Here is a 25,215-nt window from a genome sequence, read left to right on the forward strand (position 1 = left end):
TTTGATTTTGAATACAAGATTATGGTTTATGAAGATTGATTTGATTAACACATACCCAGTTGGCACTTTACTACTCATTTATTTACCAAAAAATTATGTGAGACTAATCATAACACCATTATCTGTATTAATCTGCAATTCTGTTGCTTCCAAAAGCAAACAATATTGTTGCGGATTCGCGCCCGCCGGCGTGCTGACGGCCACGTAACTCGAATCGCGGCACGTCGCCCACCGGACGGACAATCCAGTCGTGACCCTCTCGGACTAACGCCGGGAACCAGTCACGGGTGGACCTTTCGGTCTCACCGCGATCGAGCCAATCGGCCCCCGCGTGGGATAGGGTTGCTCGCCAAATTCGACCTACCTAAGTACCCACACGGAGGGTAGACCGGGCGATCGCACCTCGCCGCAGGTCGACTTCGGACACGGGCCACTTAAGCGACCCGTTTCGTACTATCGGGATAACCGAGCGGTGTTATTCGTCGGCCTCGACGGTTCGATTAATTATCGGGCGTCTTAGCCCACGACCAACCCTTTACGTGAAGCAAGATGGGGACCCAATGAAAGAAATGACGAAGCCAAGCGGGAAAACAGTTCAACAATAAGCACATTTATTTCGCGATGAACGGAAAGCACACATATACAATTCCACCAAAAGCACATGTAAAAGAAGAAGACAAAAAGCAAATGCAACAATGCAGATCTATCCGACTACCGGGCACTCGGCAACACTTATACAATTTTATTTCACAGACGGCGCCGACAACACATATTCCCAAAGCAAAAGAAAAGAGAACCACCCTCCAGGATGAGGGGGGGTAGGCGGGCCTGGGGCCGAGACCGTGTCGGGCCTACCCGTCTGATGATGAGACGCGGAGCGGCGGTGGTGCCTCAACTCCGCGGGCCTCGCGGACAGTGTCTGGTAGGGGGTGGGAAGGGGGCCCCCTTTGTCGCACTATCTCAGCGCGGGGGGAAACAGGAGGGGGTTGCTGATGCTCGGGGAAAGGAGGATTTCACAAAATCTCGGGTCCCGCGACGAGCGTCTCCACCACGACCTCGGTCGCGCCGCCGGCCTCTCCCTCCGCAGTTCCCCGAATCCCATGCGAGCACCCCCTCAACCGCCTTCGCCGCCGCCGCCTCTCCACAGCTTCGTCCGATCACCCTCTCCGTCTCCTCTCTGGACTCGTCCCAACTCTTCACTGGCTCCGCGAACTCCCAACTGCGAACTGCCCACTCGACTGACGAACGCAGTCGTTTTTATAAGCCCCGTGGCTTCGCTCTTTCATCTTTGACCCTCTGCCTCCGACCTTTCACCTCGCTCCCCATTGGCCCGAGGAAAAGTGGGCGTGAATGCTTTTTGATCCATGAATTTGCATATAGCGACCGCCCTCCAACGCCCTGGAGGCGGGGCCAAATCGCCCCTCGCTCACCGATTGGATGGAACAAAAGTGGGCGTGAGTCGTTTTTGATCCGTTTTTCTGCGGAAAGTCCGTGATGTTTTTGAACACGCTGCTCGGTGCGCGCCCCGCACGAGTCCAGCATCGGTGCCCACGAGTGGCGCGAGATGACGGTGATGCGATGGTGGCGAGTTGTGACGGTAAAGGTCGTGGCGGTTGTGGTGAAGCGGCGTTGTGGTTGGTGGTTGTTGTTGTTGTGATGGCCGCGTTGTGGTTGGTGGTTGTTGTGTGATGGCTGTTGAGACGTGGTTGGTGGTGGTAATAATGGCGGCTGGTCCAAAATAAAGATAGTAAAAGAAAAACGGCTGTCCTGAAGAGTCGCAGCCCTCATGAATGACATTTATTCCCTCTAGACAACGGGTTTGGGCCTAACTACACATATACTTACCGAGATATCTCACCTAAGGGACCTGAATGGTGGTTTGCGAATTTGGTCAACCACATCAATATGTATCAACTTCTTCACTCTCTCCTCTTTCAATGTATTGGGAAGTATCCACTCGATTAGACTTTATAATTTCCTTTTGAGCACTCAGGTCAATCGCATAGATTGTATGCAGACTTTTAAATGCTGTCATATCCAAAATGGGTTCTTTATTTCCATTACTTTCACACACCTTTTGGTATAAGACTTGTATGCTTCAGCAGGATCATTTTTTCCCAATTAATTTCCAATCTATCTCGTGGATAAAATGTTCCATCTAGAGAAACGCGAAGTTGTTTCACCTTGGCATTATCACTCAATGCATTATTCTTATCAGTCGCAGTATCACCATCTGGTTTTTAAAAAATGAGCCACAGATATCATGGCTTTCCTTCCAGAACACCCAAATTCCACGTGTCAGTGGTTTGGTTCAGTTTAACGTGTTGACATCTTCTTTTAAGGTATGATAACATTGAGTGGTTTCTTTGAGTTATGTCTTCTATTCAACATGTCTTCTGTTTTAAGATTAGGAGAATATTCACTAATATACCAACTAATTTCATCAATGAGAAATTTATTCTGAGCAGCGAAATCTTAGCCACACCAAAAAGTAATCTATTTTCATTATCATTCCTTTGCAGTTGAAATCTAATTTTAAGACCATACAGAACTTTATCATGATCATGATGGGATTTTAACTTTATCATGGGATTTTAACTCGAGACCCTACGATCCAAAAGCAGCAGTTGAAGACTGCTGTTTGTATTTGCATGGCGCCTCGGAATGTTTTTGGAGATCAAAGCATTTCATCGTCCCAGGGGTTTAAGCTGGGGTGGGGGACCATAATTCCCTCTATGCAAATATGTATGGCAGAGCACCACTCCCAGTAGAAGGACGTGGGGGGGGGGATATTACAAGTCATACTAACTTACACCTATTTTGGTGTTAATCCCATCCGTATATGTAATTCACTCATCAGATGTAATATGGAAGGCATTAACAGGAATTAAAGATATCAAAATATGGGTGTAAAGGTAAGTTGAAACCTCCTCATATGTAAAGGATGGTGAAGGAGGTCAGTGGGAAATAATACATAGTTGATGAGTGCTGGATCCCCAGCAGCGTGTTTCTTCACCAACCTGGCTGAAGCCAGACTTGTCCATCAGTGCCCACAATCCACCCTGAGCCTTCGCTGAGTGCAATGTGTGCCGTGGGTGACAATGACGCCTCAAACCAGTGGCAACGACTCCAGCCTGAGCCTTTAGAGCAAGCAAGAACCCGTCCAGATTCAGCATCCACCCGCCACAGCAATGCTCCTGTTACAAGCAAGTGTCAATTTTCCATGAATAACTTTGTCCTTATGTACAGAGGAAATAACCTTCACAGAAGTCCTAACTGTACAGAATTGGGCATTTTACCCAGTCTCATTGACACATTACAGACTACTTATGGAAGGTGACTTCCACTGCTCCATTAGCTGTTTTCATTAAAGGAGTTAAATACTTATCTTCTTCCTCTTTCGGCTTGCTCCCGTTAGGGGTCGCCACAGCGGACCAACCGTCTCCATTTCGCTCTATTGGGTAGCGTAGCGTATTTTCGTAGTGTCGGTGCTACGAAAACTTATATTTCGTGCACATATAAGTTAAATACTTATATGTGCACGAAATAAAAAAAAACAAAACTAAAACGACTGCATAGGAGTAAAATAAGAGTTGGCTACAAAAACAAAATACAAGCACAAAGCCATTATAAATCTTTGTTAGGTACTTCTATCTTATTATTGTTCGTTTTAGCGATTAATTCGGAAGCTCGGTACCAAGAAGTATATAATCAAATATCTTGTATAGTTTATTTTGAAAAACTTAAATATTCCTTAACTTGTGGAAATCCTTTTCAAAACTACCTTCATATCAGCCAATATATTTCTTAATTTTAACATCTGGTTTAATTATTAAACCCAGTTAAACCACCCAGTATAACTCTTGGCAAGACACTGCTTTCGTAGCACCGACAGACATCAGCATAAAAATGAACTAACATTGGGAGTAAGTGTACCGGAACTGATTTCTTTTAAAATCTATTCCTGACCCACATTATTCACCTGAAGGTGAAACAGCAACCTGTGTGACTCCTTCCTCATACTTATTCCATCGGAGGCCTGTGGGATCTGGAGAACTTATGGGGCAGCAAAACAGGCCACCTCGGCGATCAACACACCATAAGTGACGGTCAGATGCAGCCAGACATGCTACAGTCGGGCTTGGACTAGCATACACCACCCAGCTTTCTGCAGCCTGCACACAAATTCAAGCAGTCTAATTTGCAAGCACTTAAACATACACAATTCCATTTCAGCAATAGACTTAAAATAGAATAAACCTAAACCTGCTCACCTCCTCCCAGCTTTGATCATGCCAACCTACTTTCCAAGTTTCATGACAAATTACACTACATAGATGTGAAAAAGTATATTGGGCATATGATTTTTGGAAACTCTTATTGAAAATTATACATTAGTGATAATGTGCCTGATGGAATACCAGCATTTATGGTGTCAACCCCCCCCCCCCAAAAAAAAAAACCACAAACTTTCTTTCGTAAAATAAAACATTGTTGCTAAAAAAAATCCTCATTTACATAATATTTCACTTCATCTATAAACAAGGCTCACCGGAGTCACGGAAGTTTGTACCCCTTCATCATCAGAGGGCAGCAGCTCTGAAGAGCTACACTCGATCATCAGTCCCACTTTATCTGCTACTTTCGGCTCCCAGTCCACTGCGGTCGTGGTTTCAGTGAAACTTGCGTCAGAGGACGATTCATGGATTCCACCTGCATAGATGTCCAAATCATCATCGCTCGATTCCTCCTCGTGGTCAATTATTGCGTGCTCGTTCATTTTCTCTGCCAATGCATCTACTGTGAGTTCAGCCACTGCAGCTATTCCAGGTAACAGGTAATTGGCAGGTGTGGCATCTATTTCACAAGAAACTTTATCCACAGGCACAGCATGAAGCGCATTCTCTGCAACACTGTCTTTCTCAAGGTTTTCCTCAACCAAAGGTTTTAACATCGTCCCATCATCAGCAACGACGGAATAACACTCCGTATGATGTTCTTCAAATGATAAGCTGTGAGGGACTTGTGGATCATTGAGCGTGTCAGACTCATCTTCTGCAGACAATGCCATTTCAAGTTTTGACCCGGAGTTGTGACAAACCATGTGACAACAAGGAAGGGATTCAGATTTTGAAGCTTTCCCGATCTTAAATTCATCTGTTTCTTCATGCCAATCAGAGCAAAACGCTACTTTTGGCATTTCCTGAGATATATCAGCAGGGATTAAAGGTAATGGAACAGGAAACTGCTGCAAGGTTTCTGCACATGGTTCGCACACTTGCCATAATGTCTTCGAAGCCTCAACCTCTCTGTGTTCCACTTCATCAACTTCTAGAATTCCATCTACACCACGAACCTTCATAAGCTCTCTGTTTGTATCACCACATTCTTCTTCAATTGTTGATTCTTCTCGTCTTGTTTTTTCAATTTCTCGCATTTCTACTGCTGGCCAATCACACAGTATCTTCTTAAGATTTCCTTGCTCCTCAACCTGCACCTTTTCTCGATCCACTTCCCTCCTTGAGCTCACTTCATCTTCCACATTCAACAAATCCCCAGCATTATTCTCATTGCCATCAGTCCTATCCTTCAAACCACACACCATCTTTCTGACAAGACATTTTTCCAGGTAAACTTGTTCATCAGAACTCTGTTTACATTCGTCCATCCCTTTCTCAACCATTGCAACACCATCATCAGTCACACTTCCAGCTTGCCAGTCGCATGACCCTGGCACTATCCACGTCTTGTCTGGTGTAACAGTGGAAACAGCAGGGGAAATTGATGAATCAGGTGTGACGAACAAAGTTGGGCCCCCACTTTCCCAGGTTCTGGAAGAGGATATAATTGAGGCTTTGGCTACGGATGATCCTGAAACAAACAAATAAAACAGTCTTCATTTAACTTATTGCAATGTACACACATAGTTAGGGAACTTTAGCAAATTGTATTGACCATCTGTGAAAAAATTGCTTACCAAAAAATTTCTTCACTAACGTATTCATCTAGGTGTCTACTAACACCTATCAATTCGTGCAAACCCAAATCCTTGTGGGAAATTCTGGGGAGGCAATCAAAGTTCGGGTGCTGAGAGGGCCTGCGCGAAAAAAAATCGGAAAATTAACTTTTGCCAATATTGACTTGTGGGATGTCTAACTAGGGGATTTTTGGGGTGTTGAATTGATTCCAACCATTAGATTTGAGGAAAAATGAATCCCTGGCCGTAAAATATTGATACGATACATTTTTAGATATCTCAGACTGTGTTTTGCAGTAATTTGGCTCAATTGATTCAGATTGTTCAAATTGTGCTGAAACCAGCATACAACATTTTTAAAACCACTGCTATATTGTTGGTTATACTTGTGCTCATGCTCAGTATAATTCTCTGTGTTAGCTGAGGTTAGCTAAGAGCTTTTAGCTATAAAATTATTGTGTATCGGACTCAATAGAAGTTGAATATATTCAACGTAGAGTGGACCTATTAATGTTAAAACACATCACAGTATGTGTGTTCTGTCTGTTTTGTGTCAAAATTTCATGTCCTGTCTGTTGTTTACAAAAAAATGTCTTATTTTTTTTTTGAGGACAGTATGGACAAGGATGTAACCACACTCATGCGTGAGGCAAAATCCTCCGATGGTCTAAACAGAGGCCGCTTTCAGAATGAGTCTTCTCATAAGTCTTGGGTTCAGACTCTGAACCACTTCTCGTTCATTCAGCAAGAGCTAGAAATAAGCATGGTCAAATGTGGGGTATCTGTCCACACCGACGTTAAAAGAGCCCAAATGAAGAGAGATAACGATGCTGTCAACACCATCGTTGGGTGGTTGGAGGAAGTCAACACTTTCGATGCCACACGGGACAATAAGACTCTGGTGTGCTTCTCAACTGGGTTCAGCAGCGCTCCCGAAGACCAAGTCAACGCTGATCAAGCAGAAGAAGTTGGCAGAGCCATACAGGCTAAGATGGATGGGAAAAGTGTTGTGGATGCAATGGTAACCAAACACAAGGTCAAATCACTTGCAAGCCTCAGATCTGGACCCAAAGTCAATGGCGAGAAGCTGGTCATCGACTCACTGAAGCTATTCAACCACCTCATTGTCATCAGTAAGCGTGAAGTCAAGACCAAAGAAGCTCTGCGCTTTGAGTTGACGCCAAAACCGATGTCTCTGTTTGACAAAAATCAAAAGTTGCGAAAGCCAGACAAGGCTGCCCTCGCAAGGTCCCTGAAGGCATGTGTGGCACCTGTCGAACAACCCCCCTGCACAAGCCTTGTGGTTGATGGTGGGTGGCTCCTGCACAATGTCAAGTGGGAGGCTAACCTTACTTGGAAGGATGTTGCCGAGAGCTACCTCAGGTTTGTGAAGTCCATGGGGAGCCATCGCCTCCGGATAACGGTGGTCTTTGACGGATGTGGCAGCTCCACCAAGGACCATGACCACTTGAGACGGACAAAGAATGCATGCTGTGATATTCAGATTCGTCTGGATCTCAAAATCATCATTGCAAGAGAAAAGTTCCTCGATAGCAAGAACAACAAAGCCCAGCTCGTTCTGCTCCTTGCTGAGACATTTAGTAGGAATGGAATCAGTGTACAGCAATGCTCCGATGATGCCGACACCTCCATCGTCCGTGCAGCTCTAGATGAGGCAAGAGAGTCCCCTGTCGAGGTGAGGGCTGAGGACACAGACGTCCTGGTTATGCTGATTCATCATGTTGCAGACCATCCGATCTTCCTCACGACAGCCAAAGAAACATCTTACAATGTCGGAAAGATCCGGGAGGCCCTCCCAGAGATATACCGGAGGTATCTCATCTTCTTGCACAGCTTCTCTGGCTGCGATACAGTGTCTGCAATTTTTGGGTTTAGCAAACCAACTTTGCTGAGCAAGCTCTGCAAGACTGATGAAGCAGAGAGGGCAATGGACGTGTTTATGGACATCCGAGCTGAGAAAGGTGATATCATTAAAGCAGACTGTGATCTTTTCATGCTCATGTTCCATGGGAAATCCTCCAAAGACTTGGAAGACTTGAGATTCGACATCTTCAGCAAGCGAGCTGCTACTGGGAGCATAAAACCTGAGAAACTCCCCCAGACAACAGGAGCTGCAGCACAGCACTCTCTCAGAGCTTACCTCCAGACTCGAGACTGGCTGATGCTGCAAAGTCCATCGTTGGATGCCCGGGACTATGGATGGCAACTCACTGAGCAAGGATATGCACCAGTCCCTTCTACAGACCCCATTGCACCAGACTACCTCCTGACGTTTGCCAGCTGCAACTGTGCGGGGGACTGCAGCTCACTCAGGTGCTGCTGTAAAAAGCAAGGAGTCAAGTGTATTTCTGCTAGCGGCAAATGTCATGGTAACTCTTGCCTGAACATAAACCAGCTGGCTGACAAGAGGAGTGAGGAAGATACTGGGGAGTTTGATGAATAAGGTTGTAAAAGCTGACGAAGCAACATTTCCATTGAGCACAGTTCTGTTAAAAATGTCAATAAAATACATTTTATATGATCAAGGAGTGTTTTTTTTCTCAAATCTAATGGTTGGAATCAATTCAGCACCCCAAAAATCCCCTAGTTAGACATCCCACAAGTCAATATTGGCAAAAGTTAATTTTTCCGATTTTTTTCGCGCAGGCCCTCTGAGCACCCGAACTTTGATTGCCTCCCCAGAATATTCCACAAGGATTTGGGTCTGCACTAATTGATAGGTGTTAGGAGACACCTCGATGAATATGTTCGTGAAGAAATTTTTTGGTAAGCAATTTTTTCACAGATGGTCAATACAATTTGCTAAAATTCCCTAACTAACACAACAATAATTCAATCAACAATAAGCAACACAAACTTTGACTGATGACCTCATGTTCAATACGAAACACTAAATTTATTCCATTATCATCTTTCATGATAATTACAATAATCAAACTGTTAATGACATTGATAAAGCTTAGAATAACCAACTCCTCCCTACCTCGCGTTCTTTTCTTTTTCCGAGGGATTGGAATGGGCCTTGCCAGCAACTCATCATCCGCACAATCATCATCCTCTTCCTCCACCAGCATCATCCCAGCTTTGGAGCCGATTCTTGAAATGCAAGAACTCGAATCTTTGGAACCAGTGACCTCTAGATCGAGTGTCAGAGACGTTGTATTCTCAGATCCCACAATGAGGAGCTGGGCACATGTTGGCATGCTCATTTTGTCATCACCATGGTTGATCTCATTTTCAGTATTTGTTACGTCAAATATCTCAACAGCTTTTTCTGATAATGTCCCATCTTCCACCTGACTCTCAGAGTTATTTTTTACCTTGACTACGATATCAGTTCCATCGTCTGAATTCACACACTCATCAGGAATCATGCTCATGGTGTTCCCGATAATTCCTGGGAACTCAGAAAGCACATTTTGTTTCTCACATTCTACAAGCACCTCCTCTTTTTTTCTATCTGCACTTTCATCATTACTGAGCACATCAGTCACATCATTCTTGGCTGCCAAACTTGGCTCTTCATCTTCTCCATCATTGCTTTTCTCACACTCCCATCTGGTGGAGTCTTCTGGAGGTGCTGTAGTTAAAGATAAATGTAGAAGTGCTGTCAATATCTCTACTTTCATAAATAGAAAACAGTAAACAAACAAATCAACACACAAAATAGATTGCCTTAAGTGTGTCGAGAAAACAGATTCTAACGAGAAGGGAACTCGGTAGAGCGCATACCTCCGCCCCGTAATGCCTGATCCATGAGAACATATCAGGCCCATTACATTTTTGAGATATCGTGCTATATATCGTTTTTGGTCCGATCTCTCAATGGTGAAAAATCACTTTAATGATGAAACCATTCTCGTATCCAGAGAAGCTGAGAGGGGGCATGACTGGGGAGGGGGGGCATGACTGGGGGAGGGGAGCTGAGAGGGGGAATAACAGGTCGAAGCTGAGAGGGGGTGTGGTGGGGGTAGGGAGCTAAGAGGGGGCATGGTGAGGAGAAGCTAAGAGAGGGTGTGGCCAGGGAAAGCTGAGAGGGGGAAAATAAAAAAGGGGGGGACAGACATGCAGGGGAGGGCAGGAATATCTTGCAATGAAGAAGAACATCCACCATCTCTTCTGCATCTGATTTTGACAAATTTCCCTGACTATCTGCTGCTCTTCCTTCGCTCCAATTGGTTCTTCTGACCACGTCCTTGTCAAAGTGGACATCTCTCTGGCTGTTATCAGAGAACCACCTCACCGCCGTCGAGTCTGGCATTTCACTCAAGCCGACTGGCAGGGTCTCCGAGCAGCCATCAAACTGACAGACTGGTCTCCTATTGCTACTTTCTCAAACATCAACTCATCCTGGGAATTCTTTCAAAGAAACTTGCTCTCCCTCATGCACAGATTTATCCCCTCTCGTGTTCAGTTGTCTTACCCTTCCTCCCGCCCTTGGTTTACTGAAGCTTGTGGCGAGGCAGTTGTCCTGAAACAACTTGCCTTTGCCTCATGGAAAGCAAACCCAACTGAGGGCAATCTCAGTTCTTTCCACAAAGCTCGGAACAAGTGTGTATCTACCCTCAGGAGAGCCAGAAAACAACATCTTTCTCATCTCAAGTCTGAACTCTCAAACCTCTCTCCCTCCTCAAAATCCTGGTGGCATTTAATCAAATCTGTTTCTGGTGTATGTTCCCCCTCCATCCCCTCCCTTACCTCAAATGGCCGCACTGCTGATTCCACACGTGATAAAGCTGAATGTCTAAACTCGGTGTTTGCAGCTGAATCTTGTGTCCTTAACCCATCACTATCTCTACCCACTTTACCCAGTCGCACCCAACTGTCCCTGGACTCTGTATCCTTTTCTCCTGACAAGGTGGAGAGCTTGCTTTCAAACCTCGAGTCAGATTCTGCAACCGGTCCAGACGGCATCAGCCCACGTGTCCTCAAAGCCTGCTCTTCTGCTCTTGCTCACCCTCTCTCTGTTCTATTCACCCTCTCATTTGCCCAAGGTCATCTGCCATCTGCTTGGAAATCTGCTAACATCACTGCCCTGCATAAAAAAGGTGCAAAAACAGATCCCTATAACTACAGACCAATCAGCCTTCTCACAATCATCAGCAAGGTGATGGAATCCATCATCGCCTCAGATATGAAATCCTTCCTCTTCTCCAATGGCTTGATTTCCAATCATCAATTTGGTTTCAGACCAGGTCACTCTACCCTAGATATGCTGCTACTGCTCTCCCATCAATGGATGGAGGTCCTCAATGCCAGACAGGAAATCCGAGCCGTATCCCTGGACATATCACGTGCTTTTGACACAGTCTGGCACCCTGCCCTACTCACCAAACTCTCTTCCCATGGTATTCAAGGCCATCTCCACTCGTGGCTCGCAGACTTCCTCTCCGTCGCAGTCGACGTGTGGCCCTAAATGGAGTTCTTTCATCCCCTCTTCCTGTGCAGGCTGGAGTTCCTCAAGGTTGCGTTCTGGGCCCTGTTCTTTTTCTGGTTTTCATCAATGATCTCTCGGACTCTCTGGAAAATCCTCTATTTCTCTTTGCCGACGACTCCACCCTCTGCCGTACCGTCTGTCATCCCTCAGACCGGCAATCAGCAGCTTCTTCGCTCACTGCAGATCTGGATAAAATCACAAACTGGTCCAACACGTGGAACATGTCTTTCAATCCAGACAAATCTCACACTCTCACTATGTCTCTTCGAAAGGACCGTTTACAAAACCCCCCCCATCCACTTTCTCAACAATCCTCTAGAAGAAGTCTTTTCTTTCAAGCTTCTAGGTCTCACTATCTGCCTTGACCTTTCCTGGGAAAGTCACATTTCCAACCTCGCCTCAAAAGCCAGTCGCCGACTGGGAATCCTCCGTCGTGCTAAGTCCTTCCTCGGCCCTCTTGAGCTCCTGACCACTTACAAAGCTTTTGTCCGTAGCCTGATGGAGTACTGCTCGCCCCTCTGGGCTGGTGCTCCTGCCTCCCACCTTTCTCGGCTTCACGCTGTCGAAACCAGGGCATTTAAGATCATCGGCATCTCCCGCAATGAAGCTGAGTCTTTGGGCCTCTCACTCAATCACCGCAGGTTGGTCGGTGGTCTTTCTGTCTTCTACCGACTCCTCTCCAGCCTTGCCCCCCCTGCTCTCTCTGCGATTTGTCCCCACCACATTTCCACAGGGCGCTCAAGGTCCGCCAACAACCCCTTCTGGTAAAACTACCAAAATCACGAATCACTGCTCATCTTCACTCTTTCATTCCTCTTTTTCCCGCCTTTGGAATAAACTTCCTCACTCTATTCTTTCCCATTCTTCCCTCCAGGCTTTCAAAACAGCTGTTCACCACCACCTCTTATCTTCCCCCATCCAAATCCTCGATCTTTTCTACCCCCGATAATCCACCCAAGCCCACTTCCTTCATTTCTCCTGCTTTCCTTCCTGAAAGTCCCTGAAATGTCCATCTTCTCTTCGCCATGTTCCCCGTCCCATCCCCATCCCTCTCCCTTCCACAGTTCACCTAATGTCTCTGTTCCCCACTGTTTTGTCCCTTCCACTCCCGCCCCTCTTGTCTCATGCCTCCTTGCTGTGAGTTGTGTGTTAGCTCTCATACGAGCCTCGACCAAGGTATACAAAAAAAAAAAAAATAAAAAAAAAACATGACAGAGAAATCACAAAAGCGAAGCATTTTTAAATGTTATCAAATGTTTTTAGAGTATGAAACAAATAAATTCAATTAAGATTCAATTTGGAGGTATTGAAAAAGGAAGAAAACACAGAATGAGTTCATGAATTTTTTGGAGTGGAAATTAAATATCTTGTTTTTTTTTTTGAGTGAGGAGGTTGTGTTGGGGGGGATAAGATAAAGTTGAGCATGAAAGGACAACTCCAGGTATGAAAAAAGTAGAACAAGACACGCAGCATCAGAGCAGAGGTACGCTGCATTTGCTCACCCACCAGCTGAGGCCTTGACGAGTAGTCCAGACACTCAAAAGGGACACAAATTCGACAATACGCCACATCAAAGTATGGTTAAACATGAGAAATTGAATGAAAACACAATCAGTCACAAAAAAAAGATAACAAAGTCATGACGGATCTGGTCTGGAAAAAAAAAAGTTGCTTTGATGAACTGGAAGGAGGCCTTGCATGACCAATGTCCAATGCACTCAGACCCAGAACCGGAAATCTAACCCAAAATGGAAGTCCGTAATTGGAGTATTATGGACATGTTAGCTTAAATCTGGTATTGGTGAAAACATGAGCAGCATTGATGAAGAATCAGATGAGGAACCTTTTTGATAAATTTGAATTGCTTAAATATAGTCAGCCTTAATTTAGTTGAGGGAGATAATGTGTTGACAAACTTGTTCGAATTACATGAGGGAGTGACTGATTGGGTGTGTGAAGGGAGTGTAGTTGACAGCTGCAATATGCCTACAACTCCAGCAGGCATTAAATAAGGTACCACAACAAATGCTTGTCAGCTTAGGTTTGGGCTTCTGGAATTGTTGGTAAAACATAAAATTTAATTGAGAAATGCTTTCAGGATAGGAAGCAAGAGTTGATCATCAGGGAGAGACTGTCAGACTGGAAAGTTGTTAATAGTGGGGTACTGTGGGGATCAGTACCAAGATTATTGTTTGGAATTATATCAATGATTTGGACAGCATGGTTAAGAGTAAACTTTCAAAACTTTCAGATGATGCCAATCCTGAAATACTGCAGATGGTATGGGGTGATCAGATTCAGGAAAGCCAAGAATTTCTCACATCATTGGCAAAGAAGTGGCAGTTGCAATTCAACATTGGGAAATGAGAGATATTTGGTATGGTCATATAAGCCCTTTGTTGGCTTCATGGTTAGGGTGGTGGGCTTGGGATCCTAGGATCCTGAGTTCAAACCACACTCGGCTGTTGAATTAATACCAGGTGGGGTTGACTCTGCCTGTCATCCTTCTGAGGTCGGCAAAATGAGTGCCAGCTTGCGGGTATCCTGTGTCGGAGTGGCGACCCGTTCAGGATTGTGCCCAATAGCCAAGGAGACTGCTTCGGCAGCACCAACGCTCTGCACAGAGTATGGGCCCAATGGATGGATGGTATGGTCCGGTATTATTTTTAAAGAGTCAAAGGCTGTCACACAAAAGAGGCATACATACATTCAGAATGACCTCAACTCTCAAAATCTGACCTCAAAACTCGACCCACTCAAATTACGCCGCAAAGTTGGCTCTCTTTCTCTTTTGATATTACTTCAGTTTCTGCTTCCAGGAACTTGCTGCCTGACCACAATATACTTGTCAAGCCACATCACATGATTATTGTGTGGCCGTTGGCAACTCAAGGGTGGGCTGTTATGTTTGTTTTTCCCCTTCACTGCCAAACTCTGGAACACTTTACCTTCTCATGTCTTTCTAAACACGTATGACCTTCCCTTTTTCAAAAAGTAGATTTTTTTTTACTTCCTCAAAAACTCTGAGACAGTTATCCCTTTCCTCACTTTTCTGTCGATGCAGTTATTATGTTTAAGGCCTGACCTCGATGGGGACTCATAGTCCTCTAATGAAGGCCTTAACATAAAAAATAAAGTAAATAAATAAAAAATACAGACATCAAACAACACAGAACTTGATTTCAGAAAAACAGCCGGTGATCTTAGGGGAGGTAACGTCAGTCATAGGGGCACTCTGGGTACCAGCAATGCCATTTATGAGAAATATAAACAGGGACGACAAAACTGGCACTCGTATTACAGAGTTAGTAATGCAGGAGAATGTAATACAAATCGGGAGTACGTAACTGAAGAGGCAGTTATGTAGCGTGTAGGTGTAATACAACACAAGACTCAAGGCATTGTGGTCATGAAAGGGGTTCAGTGCAGAGCCACCAAAATGATCCCAGCATTAGATAACCAAATCTATGAGGAACGGCTCAGGGAGCCCAGGGTTTTTACATGAGAAAGGAGGAAATAAAAAAGGAGACTCATCAAAATGTTTAAGATAATGAAGGATGGAGATAAAATAGATACAGGAATGTGTTATAAATATATATATATATATACATACATACACATTATATATGTATTATATATACACACGAGGTCCGTCCAAAAAGTAACAGGACTGAGCCTGCTATGTGCTCCACTTACACAACTTGAATGAACGGGTTGCCTCACAGTCTTTCGCAAAATTCCAGCAATATATATGATTGGTGATGGATGACTGCGCATATTGTGATTTTTTACAAGTCGTGCTTTTCAGGTTGTCCAGTCTGAATCGTCGCACTATGAGTCGTGAGCAGAGAGCCAATCTGAAGTTTCTTGCCAAGCTTGGCAAAACACCTTCCGGATCCTTCACAATGCTGCAGCAAGTCCATGGGGAAGAAACGATGTCATGTACACGTACGTGCATTTGAATGGCACAAGAGGTTCAAAAAGGGATGGGAGGAGGATGAAGACGATCCACCATCTGGAAGACCTTCAACGAGCAGAACGACGGACAACATCGAGCGTGTGAAGCAGATGGTGCGCGCAGATCGTCGACTCGCGGTGCGGATGATTGCTGAGGAACTTTCCATCAACAAGGACACTGTCTGGAGCATCATCACTGAAAATCTCGAAATGCGCAAGGTGTGCGCAAAGATGGTCCCCAAGCTGTTGTCCGAGGACCAGAAACAGCAAAGAGTCACTGTCTGTCAAGACATTATCGAGCGCCTCGAGGACGATCCAGACCTGCTCGGGAGAGTCATTACTGGGGATGAATCGTGGATATTCGAATACGATCCCGAGACCAAACGGCAGAGTCGTCAGTGGAAAAGTCCGGCATCAACAAGACCAAAGAAAGCAAGGATGTCGAAGTTGAAGGTCAAGGTGATGCTCATCACGTTTTTTGACATCACGGGTATCATCTACTTCGAGTTTCTACCACAGGGTCAAACAGTGAATTAATACGTGTACAAGGAGATCCTCCGGCGCCTCATGAGATCAGTCTGGGACAAGAGGAGGGATCTGTGGGAGAACAACGCCTGGGTGCTCCACCATTATACCGCCCCTGCTCACAGTTCCCTGAGCATCCGACAGTTTCTGGCGGAAAGGAACGTGCCAACTCCGGACCAACCCCCATATTTGCCAGACTTCGCCCCTTGTGATTTTTTCCTATTCCCCAAGTTCAAGGGGGTGATCAAGGACACCAAATTTCCTGATGTTGAGGCCACCAAAAGGGCCATGACGACAGAGCTCCGGAGGATTCTAGAAGGAGCCTTCCGGGGATGCATCGGAGTGTGGAAGAAGAGAATGGACAAGTGTGTGAGACTGGAGGGAAACTTTTTAAGGGGACAAGCTGTGATTTCAATATATTTTTTGGAATAAAATTTCTGTGAAGTCAGTCCCATTACTTTTAAGATAGATCTCGTACACTACCAGTCAAAAGTTTTAGAACACCCCCATTTTTCCAGTTTTTACTGAAATTTAAGCAGTTTAATGTTTCAATGTACTCTGAAATTAAAGCATACAACAAATAAACAATTGCAGATAAAAGAAAAGAAATCATGGAATCGTTTTGTTGAACAAAATTTAATCCAATTTTTTGACTCATCAAAGTAGCCACCTTTTGCAGATATAACAGCCGAACATACTCGTGGAATTCTTTCTTCAATGGAAATCAAATATTGTTCGGAAAGTTCTTCCCAACACTGTTGCAGAAGTTCCCACAAATGTGTTGCACTTGTAGTTTGCTTTGCTTTCACCATTCTGTCCAGTTCATCCCAAACCAGCTTGATGGGGTTTAAGTTTAGAGACTGGTGCTGGCCATTCCATGATTTGAAGCCTGCCGTCTTGTTCTTGTCTTCGAAGGTAGTTCTGACATAGCCTCGAGGTATGTTTTGGGTCGTTATCTTGCTGGAGGATGAACCCCTGAGTAACTAGGCGTAGACCAGAGGGTATTGAATGGTGCTGCAAAATGCTGTGGTAGCCCTATTGGTTCAGGGTGCCAGTCACTCTGTTCAAGTCACCAACTCTGGATCCAGCAAAAGAGCCCCAGGTCATCACGCTTCCTCCTCCATGTTTGACAGTTGGTGTCACACACTGAAGAACCATCCTTTTGCCTACTCAACAGCGGAGAAAAAACCCTGCGTGATGAACTGAAGATTTCAAATTTTGATTCATCGGTTCATAAGACCTTCTTCCAGTTTTCAGTAGACCACTGGCGGTGCTTCATGGCCCAGGCAAGCCTATTTTTCTTATTTTGCCATCTCAGCAACGGCTTTCTTACTGCCACTCGACCTGTCAAACCTGCAGCTCGAAGTCTTCGCTTCACAGTTGAAACTGAGACTTCCTTACTTCGACTAGTGTTAAGCTGTGCTTGAAGCTGCTGTCCTGTGAGCCTCCTATCACACAAGCTGTTGACTCTCAGAAACTTGTCTTCTCATTGTGTTGTGGCTTTGGGCCTGCCAGACCTCTTCCTGTCAGAGTTTCTTCCAGTTTCCAAGTGCCTTTTGATGGTGCAGGAAACTGCACTCACTGACACCTTGGCTTCTTTGCAATTTCTCTAAAGGAAAGACCGACACTTTGAAGGGTTTTAATGGTCTGTCTATCTTCCTTTGTTAATTGTTTTTTTCTCACCATTATGACAGCAATATACTACTTCCTGCAGTGCAATATTGTCCAAATAATGCTTCAGAGGGTGCAGCAACACAGTCTGTTCCAACACTGCTTTTATACAGAGAGAGGGTTTGTAACTAATCAACAAAAGTTGGGACACCTGTAGGAATTGTTTGCATCAACTTTCAAGGCTTAATTTACTTCCATTGCTGCAGAACAGCTGCAGTTGGTAACCTATTACTTGCTCCCTGAAATTTACATTATTCTTCAGTTTTTGGTAACCTAAACTTTTTTTTAAACTTCTGGCAGTTTTCCGCTTAGTTTTGTACCATTTCAGGTAATTCACTGGACTTGAACTGCTTAAATTTCAGTAAAAACTGGAAAAATGGGGGTGTTCTAAAACTTTTGACTGGCCGTGTGTGTGTGTGTGTGTGTGTGTGTGTGTGTGTGTGTGTGTGTGTGTGTGTGTGTGTGTGTGTGTGTGTGTGTGTGTGTGTGTGTGTGTATATATATATATATATATATATATATATATATATATATATATATATATATATATATATATATATATATATATATATATATATATATATATATATATATATATATATGCCTGGTGTTGGCTTAATAGTTGGGGTGGTGGGCTTGGGATCTTAGGGTCCTGAGTTCAAATCCTGTTTGGCTGTTGAATTAATAGCAGGTGGGGTTGACTCAGCGTGTCATCCCTCCGAGTTCGGCAAAATGAGTGCCAGCTTACTGGTATCCTGTGTCGGAGTGGCGACCCATCCAGGATTGTGCCCAATAGCCAAGGAGACTGCTGAGGCAGCACCAATGCTCTGCACAGTTTGGTTCCAATGGATGGATGGATATATGTATATATATATATATATATATATATATATACATATATATATATATATATATATATATATATATATATATATATATATATATATATATACATATATCTTCTTCTTCTTCCTCTTTCGGCTTGCTCCCGCTAGGGGTCGCCACAGCGGACCAACTGTCTCCATTTTGCTCTATCCTCCACATCTTCCATTGACACTCCAACCACCCGCATGTCCGCCCTCACCGCATCCATGAACCTCTTCTTTGGCCTTCCTCTTCTCCTCCTGCCTGGCGGCTCCATCTTCAACATCCTTCTCCCGATATACTCCGTTTCCCTCCTGTGCACATGTCCAAACCATCGCAATCTCGCCTCTCTCACTTTGTCTCCAAACCGTCCTACCTGCGCTGTCCCTCTAATACACTCATTTCTTATCCTATCCATCCTCGTCACTCCCAACGAGAATCGCAGCATCTTTAACTCTGCCACCTCCAGCTCTGCTTCCTGTCTTTTTGTTAGCGCCACCGCCTCCAAACCATACAACATAGCTGGTCTCACTACCGTCTTGTATACTTTCCCCTTCACTCTTGCAGCTACCCTTCTGTCACAAATCACTCCTGCAACTCTTCTCCACCCACTCCATCCTGCCTGCACTCTCTTTTTCACTTCTCTCCCACACTCTCCGTTACTTTGGACAGTTGATCCCAAGTATTTAAACCAATCCACCTTCCCCACCTCAACTCCTTGCAACCGCACCATACCACCACCCTCCCTCTCATTTACGCACATGTACTCCGTCTTTCTCCTACTGACTAACATTCCCCTTCTCTCCAGTGCGTACCTCCACCTCTCAAGGCTCGATTCAGCCTGCTCCCTACTCTCCCTACAGATCATGATGTCATCCGCGAACATCATGGTCCATGGAGACTCCAGTCTGATCTCGTCCGTCAACCTGTCCATCACCATTGCAAACAGGAAAGGGCTCAGAGTCGATCCTTGGTGCAATCCCACTTTAACCTTAAACCGATCCGTCATTCCTACCGCACACCTCACCGCTGTCACACTGTCCTCATACATATCCTGCACGATCCTCACATACTTCTCCACCACTCCCGACTTCCTCATACAATACCACAACTCCTCTCTTGGCACCCTATCATAAGCTTTCTCTAAATCCACAAACACACAATGTAACTCTTTCTGGCCTTCCCTATACTTCTCCATCAACATCCTCAAAGCAAACATCGCATCAGTGGTGCTCTTTCCTGGCATAAACCCATATTGCTGCTCACAGATCGTCACCTCTCCTCTCAACCGAGCTTCCACTACTCTTTCCCACAACTTCATGGTGTGGCTTAACAACTTTATCCCTCTGTAATTTCCACAGCTCTGCACATCACCCTTATTCTTGAAAATCGGAATCAGTACACTTAATCTCCACTCCTCCGGCATCCTCTCACTTTCCAAGACTTTATTAAACAATCTGGTTAACAACCCCACTGCCATCTCTCCTAAGCACTTCCATGCCTCCACTGGTATTCCATCTGGGCCAACCGCCTTTCCACTTTTCATCTTCTTCATAGCAGTCCTCACTTCATCCTTACTGATCCACCCCACTTGCAGATTCACTATCTCCACCTCTTCCAACCTTCTCTCTCTCTCATTTTCTTCATTCATCAGCTCCTCAAAGTACTCCATCCACCTTCTCAACACACTCTCCTCGCTCGTCAGCACATTCCCATTTGCGTCCTTTATCACCCGAACCTGCAGCACATCCTTCCCAGCTCGGTCCCTCTGTCTTGCCAATCGGTACAAATCCTTTTCCCCTTCTTTTGTATCCAACTTCTCATACAGCTCGTCATATGCCTTTTCCTTGGCCTTAGCCACCTCTCTTTTGCTTTTCGACGCCACTCCTTGTACTCCTGCCGACTTTCTTCATCTCTCTGACTATCCCACTTCTTTTTAGCCAACCCCTTCTTCCTTATACTTTCCTGTACTTCCTCATTCCACCACCAAGTCTCCTTATCTTCCTTCCTCTGTCCAGATGTCACACCAAGTACCTTCCCAGCTATCTCCCTCACAACTTCTGCTGTCGTTGCCCAATCATCCCACCCATCTTTACCACCATCCAACGCCTGTCTCACCTCCTCCCTAAATTTCACGCAACAGTCTTCCTCCTTCAGCTTCCACCATCTGGTCCTTGGTTCAGCCCTCACTCTCTTCCTCAACCTCACCTCTAGAGTCATCCTACAGACCACCAATCGATGCTGTCGAGCTACACTCTCCCCTGCCACAACCTTACAGTCACTAATCTCTTTCAGGTTGCATCTCCTACTTAAGATGTAATCCACCTGTGTGCACTTTCCTCCACTCTTGTATGTCACCCTGTGTTCCTCCTTCTTCTTGAAATACGTGTTTACCACTGCCATTTCCATTCTTTTTGCAAACTCTACCACCATTTGCCCTTCCACATTTCTCTTGTTGAGACCGTACCTCCCCATCACCTCCTCATCCTCTTTATTCCCTTCCCCAACATGTCCATTGAAATCTGCTCCAATCACCACTCTTTCATCCTTGGATACACTCTCCACCACTTCATCTAACTCACTCCAGAAATCTTCTTTATATTCCATCTCACACCCCATATGTGGGGCATATGCACTGATGACATTCATCATCACCCCTTCAATTTCCAACTTCACACTCATCACTTGGTCAGACACCCTCCTCACCTCCAATACCCTCTTGACATGATCTTCCTTCAGGATTATCCCGACACCATTTCTCCTCCCATCCACACCATGGTAGAACAGTTTGAAACCACCTCCAATGCTCCTCGCCTTACTCCCCATCCACTTGGTCTCTTGTACACACAGTATGTCCACCTTTCTTCTCTCCATCATATCAGCCAACTCTCGCCCTTTGCCAGTCATCGTCCCAACATTCAGAGTTCCAACTCTCACCTCCACACTTCTACCCTTCCCCCTCTCCCACTGCCTCCGGACTCGCCTTCCCCGTCTCCTTCTATATATATATATATATACATATATATATATATACATATACATATACATATATATACATATACATATACATATACATACACACACACACACACACACACACACACACACACACACACACACACACACACACACACACACACACACACACACACACACACACACGGAGAGATAGCAATTGGACTATCACCAATAAGTTGAAAATGAAAGAAAATAGGAAAGTTAACACAGAAGTGATGCAGGGATATTTTATGTCGAGAGAGTTGTTAATGCACAGAATGCTCTTGCTGGGAGAGTGCTTGTAGCAGGGATCGTAGAGAGGTACGAAAAAGCAAAGGGCATCGAGGAGTACATGTATCTATACAAAAATGGGAGTTGTACAGTGATTAGATGGGTGCAATATTTGGGTCTTTGTACATGTTGCATTGTGCTGTTGTACGAGGTATATTGACGTTTCCTGAAACTTTCAACGTATCTATGTCATTTCAACCCGCAACCAACTGCCTTCCCCTTGACCAAACAAATAAGTTAATAAATACAACACAACATATATTTCATTATATCTGCTGAGATCAATACTCTCACTTTTTGACCACAGTTGTTTGTAACTGTAAATACAAAATAAAGTTTTCTTAAAAGCTTCCAGCAGAGCTAAGCCACTTAACCACTCAGACTGCAAGGCAGCCTCACAACTGTCCCACTATTTTATTATTTTCCATCAATAATACCAGTGTTAAAAAAAAAAAATCCATATTTTTGATGAAATTTTATTTGTGGTCATTGACCAGTCCCTTCACCTGACCTAAATGTGTGTCATGGCCCACAGGTGCAGAAGCAATGCAGATGATCTCGCGGTTTCTATGAAGAACAAAAATCTCATCCTCTGAAGAAGCCACTGTCACAATGGCTGGTAAACCCTCCAGACTCCCCACCACTGCCTGCATGCAGACACAAAAAGAAACAAAGAATGTAGGTAGAAGATGTAAAGATGAGAGCTGCATATGAGCAAAGTGAACAATTGATGAAAAGGATGAGAGAATCACCTGCTTTTGCGGATCAAGAACATAGAGGGCATGCTCATTCCAGCTCAGGACCAGACCTTGGGTGAAAGGGCACAGCAGGCCAAGCTGGCGTTCTGTAATTGGAGGGCTAGAAATCATAGGTGACAACGTCAGGAGTGGGATTGTCTTTGGGTCAGACTCTAACACTGAGCGAAACATGTATGTGGCCTTGACAGCTCCATGCGTGTCAGACAGCCACATACGTAAACCAGGACGAGACGCAAACAGCATCTGCTCGGCTGGTGTGCACCACCCAGGATTGAAGCAAGCACCAAACCGCCCACTGCTGTGGTTTGTGAAAGGGATAAGAAAGTGGGGGGCAAAGTCAAATTCTGTATAGAAAAAGGTAGTCTGGTTGGGTGAATAGCCAGTTATGAAAAAGCCAAGGGTAGGCAAGGGTTGCGATAGATGAGGAGGTACTGTGCAAGAAAGTTTTGACAAGGTGAGAGAGCTGGTAGTGTGGTGCTTCCACCCTCATTTGAAAGGGTAAAACATGTATTCATACATGGTCTTTCAAGTGAAAGTTCTGTGATCAAGCACCAAAAATGGAAATACGACGTGACATATAAAATCAAAACAATACCCAATTCCCACTATATACTCCACAAACGAATTCAGAATTACCCCCTCTTTGTACCAGTCTGATAAACCACGATTTCATTTTGACAAGGTGTGGGAGAAAATAGACAGCAAAGCGCAAATTTTAATGTCATCATTCTTTCCCATTTCTAACACCGAGCTACATTTCACCTGCGGAGTCCCTGCCCCCCCTTTCACCTTCAACTCCTTTCCTCATGCTGTGTGTGGTTCAACTGCTCGTCGTCCTGTTTCCACTTCACTAAACTTTCTATCTGCTAATCCTTTGAACCATGTTACTCTGCTCCTTCTGAAACCCTTGACATCTGTATTTATTTGTTTGAAAAATTTGGAATACAGTGAGGACAAAGTCTGGACACTAAAGAGAGGAAAGGAGTACTTCCCAGCCCAAACGATGGAACTTTTCAGCACTATTGTATTCCATGTGATAGCAGGTGTTGCCCTGCAACAGAAGAACCCTTTTCTGATCAGACCTGGCCTCTTTTACGAAAAGTATATATGTTATGGCCCGAGTGGGATCGTCTTTCCCCCAGCATTTGGATAATGTCTCCCAAAGACAAGCTTTGAGCTAACCATGAGGAGAAGCACTCGAGTTTTTCCTGAACACCCGGTCCTGAGGCTGCCGACCACAGATAACTCCTCTGTCCAATGGGCTGTAGTTCTAACACAGCCGAAGCCGCTTGACTTAGACTTCCGGCCTCGCAGGGTTTCACTTTGATGTTTCCACGATACCTTTCTATTGGCACGGCAAGCTAACTAGAGGCCACGCCCTCAGCGCCACACCTGGTGATCTTCTGCCGAGCGGAACAGGTAAGTACAGCACCGGCTAACAGAGCAAATCAGGTGGAGTACAACTTCCCGTCTAACTATACTTGTGCACTGTGATGGACCAATGGAGGATAGGACAACCGAGACATTGGAAATAACAATCAACAATTATTTATCTCACACACACACACACACACACACACACACACACACACACACACACAATCATTTAAAAGTGAGGACTTCCAAGCAAGAAAGAAAAAGGCACAAAAGAGCAGATTTAACTGACACATATTCTTTTTTTTTTTTATACAATCCTACTTATACAAGAGACATAGTCATCTTTCAATCAGGGGAGAAGAAGAAAAGAAAAGTAGGGTCGATTATTTTCTCCCTCACCTCACACAGCCCAACGGGGCTGCACCAGGCCAAACATACTAAATAATTGGGGGGGTGGGAGGGGAGAAGGGGTGGGGGATGGGGAAGATGGGCAGTGGCAATGCGGTGCAATGGGATGTGCAACCACATCTCTGGGGTGTCCAGACCCAGTAGGCAGGTCCTCTCCAGCATGCAGGATATGCGATGGCAAGCAGTTCGCACCATTTCTGCTGGACTCCAGTGTCCAGCAGCTCCCCACGAACCAAACAGAGTTCTGGGCTTTACATACTGCCCTCCTTCACACGATGGGCTCCCTCTCACTCCACACACTCTGCACACACCTCTGCCCCTCACCATTCAAGCTTTTTGGCGTCGATGAGAATCAACTCTAAGCTCCTTTCTGTGCCTCTCAGGACAAGCTTTATGGACAATGACAAGCTCCCAGAACAAAGACAAGCTTTGAGCTACTTTCTGCTTACAGGATGCATCATGCTTTGTGCCATGAACCTGTGAAATAAGATAATGTGGGGATGGTATTGCAACGGAGAGGGATGCAGACGGACTGAAAGTGCCCAATTAAACAATGCATGAATTGAGTGAAAACAGAGAGGGATGCAGCCGGACCGAGGGATAAAGGGACGACTGCGGGGTTGAAGGTAAGACCGATGGGGTGGAGGAGGGATTGGCGAAATGAGGTTTAGTGAAGGGGGTTATTGGTGGATCGAGAAAGGCAGAGGGGGGAACGGACTGATGTTGTAAAGGAGGGATTGTTGCAAGGAGCAAGGGGGGGGGGGTGGGACGGACCTATGGGGTAAAGGAGGAAAGATTTAAAGGAGCAGAGAGGGGAGGGGAGAAATGGGTGGATGGCTTCAATCGGTTATTCTCATCACATGCATGTGCGAGTCAATGTCTCTCTCACTATTTTGAGAGAGAGAGCTGCCTCAGTGCTGGTGGATCTAGCA

The 25,215-nt window shown here is 45.0% G+C and overlaps 1 protein-coding gene across 9 annotated transcripts in view; it reads right to left on the bottom strand.

Annotated features, from left to right (window-relative positions):
* Positions 1 to 25,215, bottom strand: part of TECPR2 (tectonin beta-propeller repeat containing 2) — a 128,591-nt gene that overhangs the window by 73,995 nt on the left and 29,381 nt on the right. For 7 of the 9 annotated variants that reach the window (XM_085889369.1, XM_085889370.1, XM_085889367.1 and 4 more), the window contains 6 exons: positions 22,493 to 22,796; positions 22,252 to 22,387; positions 8,982 to 9,578; positions 4,553 to 5,871; positions 3,983 to 4,175; positions 3,021 to 3,197 (listed from right to left, as the gene is read on the bottom strand). In XM_085889369.1, coding sequence (XP_085745495.1) covers positions 3,021 to 3,197; positions 3,983 to 4,175; positions 4,553 to 5,871; positions 8,982 to 9,578; positions 22,252 to 22,387; positions 22,493 to 22,796 — 2,726 coding nt within the window. The remainder of the gene's footprint in view (positions 1 to 3,020; positions 3,198 to 3,982; positions 4,176 to 4,552; positions 5,872 to 8,981; positions 9,579 to 22,251; positions 22,388 to 22,492; positions 22,797 to 25,215) is intronic. The other 2 variants (XM_085889368.1, XM_085889372.1) reach the window with 2 other exon arrangements.

Source organism: Eptatretus burgeri, chromosome 7 (genome assembly GCF_056783735.1).
Source record: "Eptatretus burgeri isolate ZD-2024b chromosome 7, Ebu_testis_v1, whole genome shotgun sequence".
In the NCBI taxonomy this organism is placed as follows: Eukaryota; Metazoa; Chordata; class Myxini; order Myxiniformes; family Myxinidae; genus Eptatretus; species Eptatretus burgeri.